This window comes from Grampus griseus (assembly GCF_964374135.1).
Source record: "Grampus griseus genome assembly, chromosome: 12".
NCBI classification, from domain to species: domain Eukaryota; kingdom Metazoa; phylum Chordata; class Mammalia; order Artiodactyla; family Delphinidae; genus Grampus; species Grampus griseus.
This window is the reverse complement of record NC_139006.1, coordinates 26,269,557-26,279,638: the sequence shown is the minus strand read 5'-3', so window position 1 is coordinate 26,279,638 and position 10,082 is coordinate 26,269,557. Positions and strand designations below refer to the sequence as shown.

The 10,082-nt window shown below is 63.9% G+C and overlaps 2 protein-coding genes across 2 annotated transcripts; one reads left to right on the top strand and one right to left on the bottom strand.

Annotated features, from left to right (window-relative positions):
* Nucleotides 1-403: 403 nt before the first annotated feature.
* LOC309830630 (carbonic anhydrase 15-like) lies at nucleotides 404-3,343 on the top strand (the record flags this gene model as incomplete). Its single annotated transcript, XM_082667255.1, is given in 11 exon segments — nucleotides 404-470; nucleotides 725-760; nucleotides 1,270-1,440; nucleotides 2,079-2,146; nucleotides 2,150-2,182; nucleotides 2,184-2,237; nucleotides 2,338-2,430; nucleotides 2,744-2,769; nucleotides 2,771-2,802; nucleotides 2,887-3,273; nucleotides 3,276-3,343. Coding segments are annotated over 11 exon segments (1,035 nt in total).
* A 1,194-nt stretch (nucleotides 3,344-4,537) lies between these two features.
* Nucleotides 4,538-5,163, bottom strand: FAM246C (family with sequence similarity 246 member C; the record flags this gene model as incomplete). The annotated part of the gene is given in 2 exon segments (XM_082668471.1): nucleotides 4,538-4,780; nucleotides 4,783-5,163. Coding segments are annotated over 2 exon segments (624 nt in total).
* Nucleotides 5,164-10,082: the final 4,919 nt, after the last annotated feature.

Below are 10,082 nucleotides of genomic sequence, written 5' to 3'. Positions count from 1 at the left end.
CCAAGTCAAGGCACTGGAATCCAAGGTGCCATTTCCCTCGAACTTCGTCCTTTCTGGTGGCCTTGCCATGTCACTTCTGGTCTCCAGACTCCATTTCCTCGTCTATAAATGGGCATAATAATAGCATCCCCCCACCCAGGAATAGTTGGGGTGTGGGGGGGTCCGTGAAAGCGTGCAGCTTGTCTCGACGCCGGCGTTTGTTGCTGGCAGCCGTCCCTGCCCCGAGATCAGAGCGAGTGCCTGGCGAGCTCCAGCTGTCTCCCCACTGGAGGCGCCGCCCCTCCGACCCTCCCCGCGCCTGGAGCCCCCAGGACTCAGCCACGCCCCTAACTCACCCCGCTGGTAAATTCGCCGCCCTCGCTGGTTTCCTCGGCCCGCGTCCTCCGCCACTTACTGCTGCACCATGCGGTCCCTGGGCTTGGTGCTCGCCTTCCTCGACGTGCCGCTGGTGGTGCGCGCCGACTCGGAGGGTGAACACAGGACCCTGCCTTTCTGCGCTGCCTTACCCTCCCCGGACGCTCCCTCTTCTCCGCTTTAGGCCCTGCCCCTAGTTGGGGGGGTGCGACTTTTGGGGAGGAGAGGTTGGAATTGGGGCGACAGGAGAATAGGGTCTGCCTGGCATCCACTGGCCAAAGCCCTGTGCTCCCACCCTTGGACCCCGGCTGGGATGGTGCTCAGGGCCCAGATGGCCTGTATCAGCCCAGTCCCCTCCCACCGTCTGCAGGTGCCTGGTGCTACGACTCCCAGGACCCAAATTGTGGTGAGGACAGTGTTGTGTGAGGCTGTGTGGCATTGGTCTGTGTCCTGTGTCCACTGCACTTCTGTGGTCTCTGCGGGTTTTCTGTCTGTAGTCCTGGGTCGCAGCGATTGGGAGCCCGCAGTGTGTGTATGACTGTCCCCTTCTGTGTGTGTCCGGATCTGTGGCTGCTGTGCTCTCCAGTCCTGTGTGTGCCAAGCTGCTCACATCAAGCGGGACCCATAAGTGTGCCATGTGGCCAGCCCACATGTGAGCAGGTCGTGGAGGTCCCCAAAGTTGGCATGTGGCCGGGTGCCAGGAGACTTTCCCAGGCCCCTTCCCTGTGGAGCAGCTGCCTGCAGGGGCTGTACCTGTGATGGTGTTGCAAACACTATGTCCAGGCCAGGTTTGGGGGGGTGGCAGTTGTGACCTGTCAGGTGGGTGCTCTTCCCTGGGTGTGTGTGGGGGGGGAGGGCCACCTTTGTGCACCCCCATGTCTCAGCCCCCCAAGAGACCTAGACCTGTTCCCCCAGGCCCCACCCACTGGAAGGAGATGGCCCCAACCTGTGGGGGCCCAGGCCAGTCCCCCATAAACATCGACCTTCGCTGGGTCCAGCGGGACCCCACCCTTGGACCCTTCATCTTCCAAGGCTATGACTCAGCACCTCCAGGCCCGTGGACACTGGAGAATCATGGTCATACAGGTCAGCACCCTGGGTCAGGCTCCCCCTCCCACAGACAGGGACAGCAACCCCCTGCACAAGGATCAGGATCCCCACACAGGAGATGAGACACCCTACAGAGACCAAGGACCCCCCCACAAGGGTCAGGAACCCCTACAGATGGATTAAGAGCTTCTACATAAGGATGGGAACACCCCCACAGAAATCAAAATCTCCATAAATGGCACAGGAAGCTCCACACACAGTGGTCAAGACATCCCCCAATGGAGGTCTGGAACCCCCACATAGAGGTGCCAGGAACCCCCTACCAGTAGCAATCAGCCATTTTCCCTGAGGACCAGAAGTCAGGGCATACCCAGAGGTCAGAACTCCTGGAGTCAACCCCCAACAATCCCATAGCTGAGGTGGATCAGGACCCCCGCCACGGGAGGCTGCCTTCTCCCCTCCGTGCAGGGTCAGGGGTTTCCACTGCAGTCTGTGGAGCCCCACTTGGCCGGCCAGCAGAGGGGCCTGGACACCCAGGGTGTCATAGTTCCAAAGAGGCCCAGCCAGGGCGCAGACTGGCCTGAGGGGGTACCTTTGCTCGCACCTTGTGCCCTAATGGCACGAGGGCAGCTGAGGGGGGGAAGAGAGGGTGTCATTTGTTCCTTCCCCTTCAGTGCTCCGCACGGACACTGGCCTGCAGAGCCTGCTGGAGATGCAGGGCGCCAGGCTGCCACCACCAGCCTAGCATGCCCTGCAGCTGCAGTTCCACTGGCGGGGTCCCCGGGCGAGCAGGCTCAGAGCACAGCCTGGACGGGCAGCACCGCCCCATGGAGGTGGGCCTGGTCATGGGGAGGGGTGGTGGGAGTGCCCCATGGAGGCCAGGGCAGCCTGGTGGGAGTAGCTGGGTACCTCCCGTAGTCTGTGTCTCCCCAGATGCACGTGGTCCATATGAACACCCGGTACCAGAGCATAGGGGAAGCCCGAGGTCACCCTGATGGTCTGGCAGTGCTGGCCATGCTCTTGACGGTGAGGGAGGGGGGCTGCTATGTGACAGCCTGCTTTCAAGAAAGGGGGTCCATGAGGGTCTGTAGAGGGGACAGGTGGCCTGTGTAATCTTGGGTGGGCATTGGGGCCCCTAGAGGCTTTATAGGATGAACGGGTTCTGTGAGGGGGTTTGGCCAGTGAGAAGTCGTGGACCTGCAGGGTCAGTGGGGGTGGCCCTCCCCCCAGCAAACCCCCTTCACCTCTCTTCCCACTTAGTCTCCCCTACACCCCCCTCAGTGTTCCCCCCTTTTAAGACCCTCGCTCGAGCCTCTCTCACTTGGAGCCCCCTTCCGAGGATCAGGACTCTGACAACGCTCGGCCGTCTGTCGGGCCTGAAGAACGTGTCTGCGCGCGGTGAGGGACGCGGTTCCCCGCGGCGGGGGCGGGGCGGCAGGACACCGGGAAATTGGTTCCAACCCGCCGCCGTCTCTCTCCCAGGGGCCTCCGTGAACCTGGCGTCCGCCTTCCCGCTGGCCTCGCTGCTGCTGGGCGCCTCTGGCCTCTCGCGCTTCTACCGCTACGCGGGGTCGCTGACCACGCGGTGCTGCGAGCCCGTGGAGCTCTGGACGGTCTTCGAGGACACGGTCCCCATCGGGCGCGCGCAGGTACAGCCCGCGCCACCCCCCCAGCCGCCCCGCCCTCCCGTGCGCCGCGCCTTGACCGCCTCCGCCCCACACCCTCAGGTGGCCCAGTTCCGGATCGTGGCCCAGGCCAGGCCCCCCGGCTCCCGCCCCGCACCTCTCACGGAGAACTTCCGGCCGCAGCAGCCTCTCTGTGTACGCAGGGTTGTAGCTTCCCCCAGCGCCTCGGTCCGCGCGGCAGCCCCCACCCCGGCCCGAGGCACGGGGCTCTCCTGGGCCTGGGGCTCAGCCTGTGGCTCTGGCAGGGGCCCTAGGATGTAGACACGGCCACCTTCCTGCAATAAACGACTCACAGAGTGACCTTGGCCTCCTATGGCTGGGAGGAGGGGGGGCGGCCTGGGCGCGCCGCAGCTCCTACGGAGGTCTCCTGTGCCACCCTTCCCGACTCCACCACAGCCAGTCCCAGACCCCATCCAGAACCCCAGACCTCCCCAGCTCCCTCTCGGGGAGAAGGCACCCCCACTCCCATCCTACACGTTATGCCTGAATCCCCCGATGAGATAGAAGGAGAAACTCCACCTGCTAAAGCCTAAAATTACTATTTTATTTTACAAACGAGCTGGCTGACCACCCCAGACACTGTGTGGTTTAGTGATGCCTCCAGCTGCCATTTCCCAGAGGCCAGGAGGTGAGAAGCTGCTGGATCCCAGCTCTGCAGCACAGAGTGGTGGGTCCTGGTGACAGGGACAGTGAGTGAAGGGCTGTCTGTAACAGGTGAGACCCGACCCAGGCGACACTCTGGGAAGATGGGCTGTGGAGTCTGATATAGGTTGACACTGGAGAGACACTGCTGTCGGGTGACTGCCTGCCGTGATGCTACTTAAGGTAAGTGGCTTTCGTGTCACTGTCAAAGCAAAGCTGAGAGTCCAGGGGGCACTGACCAGATGCGCTCTGTCCAGGCAACGCTGTCCAGTAGAGGGTGGGCCCGACTGTCAGGGGAGTGAAGCTGGCTAGAGTTAGGCTGCTGTCCAGGGCCCACGGTAGAATGTGCTCTTACATCCAAGTGACACTGTCCTGAGTGAACCTGTGTCCAGGTGACAGTGTCCCAGCAGCCCACGTGTCCCCGGTGTCTGTCACTTGGTGTGTGGGTCACACTCTCCACCCCAGTGCATGAAGGTCCGATCTCCTCCCTTGAGACCCTTCAAGAAAATACACTTGCAACCACCTCCCCCAGACAGAGGAGACCTTGGGCTCTCCCGCTGCGCTCACTGCCGGAAGGGGACATACCCCTGGCCCGAGCCTTACCCCGCCGGGACTCCGGCTCCAGCTGCGCGGAGCCAGCCGTTCTCCCCAGCCCCTTCCGATACCAGAGCGCTAGCCAGCGGCGTCGGAGGACCCTTCTCGCTCCAAGCCCCGCTCCAGGAGCCACCTGGCCGGTCCCAGGTAGCAAAGCCCCGCGGCCGGCGGCGGCGCGCCAGGTCCTCGCCCCGGGCTCCCTCCCCCTGTGCTTAATCCCCGCTGCCCTGTGGGGTCCCCGGCGGCGTCTTCTTGAGGTTCTTCCGGGCCGGGGCCCGGCTAGCGCTGCCGTCGGCCGGGCTGTCCGAGGCGTTGTCGGTGGGTCTCGCGCTCGTGGCCAGCGCGTTCACGGTGCCCAGCGCCCGCAGCAGGGCCAGGCCGCGGAGGCCGCGGGGCTCGCGGGGGGCGGGCGGCGGAGGCGGCAGCAGCGTGCGCAGGGCGTCCAGCTCGGCCCGCCCAGCTCGGCGCGCACGGCTGCCAGGCCCTCCTGCAGCTGCCGCTCGCTCACCTCCAGGACGCCCGCCGGGTAGGTGGCCCCGCCGCGCGGCTCCCCGCACCCGGAGCACACGGAGCCGCGGCTGCGCGCCTTCTCGGGCTCCGTGGCCCCCGCGCGGTCCACCAGCCGTGGCAGTCGGGGCGCGTTGGCCCGCGCCGCCACCTCAGCCCGGAACTGGCACCGCAGGCGCGCCAGGCGGCCTGGGGCGCGGGCTTCGTTGGGGCTCGGCCTGTGGGGCTGCGGCCCGGGGTCCGGCTGGCGGCCCACCGCGCGCCACAGCGCCTCGCTGGCACCGTACGCGCTGCGCGCCTGGGCCCACGGGCGCCGGGGCTCTGCCGCCATCCGCGCCGCCGCTGCCTCCACCGCCGCCTCCAGAGCCCGGCCGGGCCGGAGCCCCAGCCCATAGCCTAGCGATCAATGGGGCCCGGGAGACGCTTCGTGGAGAGGGCCTCCGGGACGGCTGTGGGAACGACCAAAGCCTCGGGGAATCTGGCCAGGGGCCCGTGGAACCCCCGCAGGGCTGAAACCTGGGCGAATGGGGCCCCGAGGAACCGGGGGAACGACGCCAAAGGCTTGAGTGTGCAGGACTTGCCCGTGGTGCTGCGCTGTCAGTGGGTCCCAACAAGGGGCTTGAACAGGCTTCTAGGCAGAGGTGATGGGGACGTGGAAGCGCTCAACCCCAAGTGGGGAACCGAGCTCACATACTCTGCTCAAAGCCACAGTCCCCATCACAGTCAGGGGACGGCAGGTGTGGTCATTGCCTGAAGCTCTCCTCACTGGCTGGGGCCACCTCTTCCCATACCACAGTCCAGGCTGCTATCTCTGCACTGCTCCCCTACAGCCCACACACAACATGCACTTCTGCCCCTGAATTCAAGATCCCCATTGCTCTCTGCTGGACCCCTGCCTTCAGGAGGCTGCTGGAGGTCCAGCCCATCCCTCACTGCTGTCTGTGCACTGGCCCTGTCCTCTTCCTCCTCTAACCCAGTGACCGTCTTCACCCCCTAAGCCTTTGCCTAGGCTGTTTGTCTGGCCTGGAATGTGCCCCCTGCTCCCTCCTCGACTGGCTGCTCCCACTCATCCCACTTCTCCGGGGCAGCCTTCCTTGACCATCTCACCCCCTACCAGGGAACTCAGGCCCCTCCCCCACAGCACCCTCGCAATCATGATTAAATGGCTCTGTTCTCTGTCCACCTCCATCCACAGTAGGATCCCGAGTACGGGCCCAGTGGTGCTGAGCGGGTTGGATGTTGGATGAAGTCCTTGGGTGAATGAATCTGGGGCTGAGAGTCCCGGGTGGGGCCACCCCACCCCTGGCCAGCTGTGCACCTCCTTTGCCTGGCATTCAAGGCCCTCACGGCCATCCCTGCTGGCTTTCCTGTCCCTCCCACCTTACCACTGCACCCCATTCATTCTCACCCTGGTGCCTTGCCACACGCACTGCCGCCCGTGCCCATCACAGAGCTGTGGGCAGTGTGCTGTGGGCCTCTCTGGAAGGCAGTATCCCCTGCCAACATGTTGTGCTCACGGCACCCAAGGGGCTAGTTAGGACTCTGGGTGCCCTGGGGCCTCCCCAGCAAATTGTGGGGAGGGAGGGCCTGGTGTGGATCCAGGCTGGGCTGGGAGGGGAGATGGCAAGACAGCCACTGGAGCCTGTGTCCCCAGGGCCCACCGGGGCCTACCCTCTCTGCAGCTCTGTGCCCATGTGTGCGTGTGTGTGTGAGATTAGGCGTGCCGTCGACCCTGTTCTTGGGCAGCCTTGGCCCCAGGCCACTGTGAAAAGGCCTGGATCCCCTCGGTTCATTCATTCATTGGAGCCTGTTGCTCTGGAAGGTGCAGGGAGATGGGAGAATTTGGTGCTCTGTCAACCCCTCTGACCCTCCATTCCTGCTGAGTCACCTGGCTCCTCAGGACCTCCAGCCTGTGGCTCTGCTGCTCCCTAGAGCCTTGTTAACCATACCTGCCACCACCCTCCCCTCCATAGTTAAAGTACGACTGACACAAGAGCCCTGCATTCCTCTCCAGGCCTGCTGGAGCCCGGCTGTGTGACCCGAGGGCTCTGCCCTCTCTGAGCCTTACCTGTGAAACGCAGGAGGCCCTCAGGTCCCCAGGAGGGGACGGCAGGGAGGCCGAGAGGGTGGGAGCAGATGTGGGAGGGACTCCAGATTTGCTGACCAGCAGTTAGGGATGTGAGAGCCAGGAGGGCCTAGAGTGGGCTGCCCAGGCAGCCTGGGCCTGGGGAAAACAGAGGCCAAAGGAGGGGGTGTGATAGGAGCAGAGACAGACTGAGAGGGAGGCCCTGGGGACCCCATGGGTCCTGAGGGGAGTTGCAGATGTGTTGGTTGGGGCGAACAGGCAGGGGTGGTCAGCACGACTGATCCCCAGAGGTCAAATTCAGTGAGGATCAGGAAGCAAGGTGTGGTGACCCTGGCCACATGTTCATCAGTGAAGCCAGGGCGCAGGTGAGGCCTGCGGTGCGGAGCCAGGTTGGAGTGCCCTGGCCGGAGCTGGCTGGTCAGAGCCAAATGGCTGTTGTCCCTTCAGGGGACAGAGCTGCTGGGTGGGGGGCTGCACACAGGCCTGCTTTCTAGGTCCTCCCAGAAGCTCCTCACAGCCCTGGAGCCAGCCTGCCAGGGGGCTCCCTGTATGGGGGGGCTGACAGGCCCAGCTCCTCCGCAATCCCATCCCTCTCTGTGTGCCAGGGGCCAGGCCAGCCGTTTCTGCGGGAAGCCACCGACCCCCCCGGGCTGTCCCCAGCCGGGCTCTGTGCCTTCAGGCCAGCCCTCCCACCAGGCAGGGTGGGCAAGTAGCTGCTCATTAACTCAGGGAGGAGAGACCGCCCTGGGCTCAGCCTCTGCCCAGAGAAGGGGGTGGTCACTCCCTGTGACTTCCCTGTGGTCCCCCTTGCAGTCTGTTGCAATTAAACCCTGGCAGTCACCTAGGCGGGAGGTTTTCTTTCCCAGAGCCTGAGGGCAGTCGGAAGCCAAGACGGCATTGCATGTTGGAGGAGCTCTGGTGGCCTTGGGGGGTGGGTAGGGAGCAGCCATGTGACTGCAGCCTCACAGTCCTCAGGGGAGCATCTGGTAATGCAGGTCCCCAGGTCCCCAACCGCATGAGGTAGAGGGGGTGTGGGTGCTGAGGGCACAGAGGTCTTTGTCTTCTGCAGTTGAAGCCCCACCAGGTTCTTGGCAAAGCGGGGGATATGGCGAGGCAGGTAGCAGTCCTGAAGCCGGCGGGATCTGAGGGCCTGTGTTGGGGGTGGGTGACACACCAGGCAAGGGCCCAAGGGGGACAGGACCTCTGTGCAGGCCACCCACCGGGTGGGATGGGGTTTAGTTTTGGAGCTGGTCCTGGAAGGGGCGGTGTGGCCCGGGGCTCTAGGGTAGGGGCTGTGCTCTCCCTCTGGCCAGACTGGCTGGGCCTTTGGAGGGTGAGCAAGCCGTCTTGGCGGGGGCCTGGACCGCGGGCCCTGGGCTGTAGGGAAGGGAAGGCTATGGTGCCCTTAGGCCCCCAGAGTGCAGGCCACGTTGTGGGACCTCGGTGGACTAAGCCGGCAGGTCTGGCTCAAGCCATCACTCAGCACAGTTCTGGGCAGCTTCATCCTGCCTCACGGGCCACTGGTGGTCCCTGTGGCCTCGCCTGTCTCTCCCCACCCCACTCCCACCCCTGTCAGAGCCCAGGACGAGTCTCTGCTGGCCAGGAGATGGTGAGGGCGCAGAGGCGACAGAGGCAGGAGGGCGTGCAGTGGCCAGGGGAGGCCTGAGTCCTGAGGTCCCTCCTTTAAAGACAGGGTCAGAGAGGGGAAGTGACTCACTCTGGATCCTAGTGCTGGAACGGGGCTTCCTGTGGGCGCTGGACTCGGGCACACCTTGCCCCTGAACACTCCCTGCCCATCAGGCTCTGGAACTGTGCCATGGCCTCCTGGTGGCTCTAGCTACCCAGGCGTTCCCTGGGAACTGTTCTGGGTCAGGTGGCTCTGTGGGGGGCAACTCATTACCCGGTGTTGACCTTGCCTGACCTCAGTAATGAGTTCATTACCTGGTAATGGCTTTGTTTGCCTCGTCCTGGCATCAGCAGCCTGGAGTAGCTCTGATCAGTCTGGGCTGGGCCCCTGGCCCCCCAACCTGCCCCAGGTGGGGCATCAGGCATGCCAGCATCTGTGTGTGCCCCGAGGGCCCAGCCTCGGCTCTCAATGGGACAAGCTCCCCAACCTTGGGCAGCTGAGGCCAGTCACCACTCTGTGCATCACCCTTCCACCCACAGATGGGGCAGAGCGGGGAGGGCCGCCTCGGATGGGCACGCTGCCCATGCAGGGGTCCTCAGGGTCCCCCTTCTCTTGCCAGCTGAGCCGGGGTCTCTATTCGACTGGCCCCTGGGATGGACCTCGTCTCATCATTCCTGGTGAACAGGACTGGGCCCCATCAGGAGCCCCTCCACCTCCCTGTGGCCAAAGGTCACCTCTCTGCCCTCATCTTTGATCTCTTAGCAGCACTGACAGAGCTGGCTGTGCCCTTCCACTCACACCCTCCCGGCCACCCCAGACCCTGGCGCTTCTTGCTGCTGCACTGGCCCCCCAGACAGAGCCACCACATCCCCACTGGCCTCACTTCTCCAGTCCTTGGCTTTGGCCCTGACCCTCTCAGGCAACCTGTTAAACCTACGTCTGGGGACTTCCCTGGTGGCGCAGTGGTTAAGAATCCGCCTGGCAACACAGGGGACATGGGTTTGATCCCTGGTCTGGGAAGATCCCACATGCGGCGGAGCAGCTAAGCCCATGTGCCACAGCTTCTGAGATCTAGAGCCCGTAAGCCACAACTACTGAGCCAATGTGCCATAACTACTGAAGCCTGCACGCCTAGAGCCTGTGCTCTGCAACGAGAAGCCACCGCAATGAGAAGCACACATACCACAACGAAGAGTAGCCCCCGCTCACTGCAACTAGAGAAAGCTGGTGCAGCAACAAGGACCCAATGCAGCCATAAATTAATTAATTAATTAATTAATGTTCCTATGAGGGAGGAGTCAAGATGGCAGTGTGGGAAGACGCAGAGTTAGCATCTCCCCACAACTAGGGTGGCTGCCGGGCGCTGGTGGGGGACTCTGACCCCCAAGGAGATGGGAGGAACCCCAAAGTGAACCGGTAGAACATAAGTGGAGGCCAGGCAAGATCAGCGCCCCTGAGGCTGGAGAGATCAGGACAGGCAGGCGGGAGGGGCCCTGAGGGAGGAGCAGGAGAGGAGCGGAGGGTGTTAACCCCACCC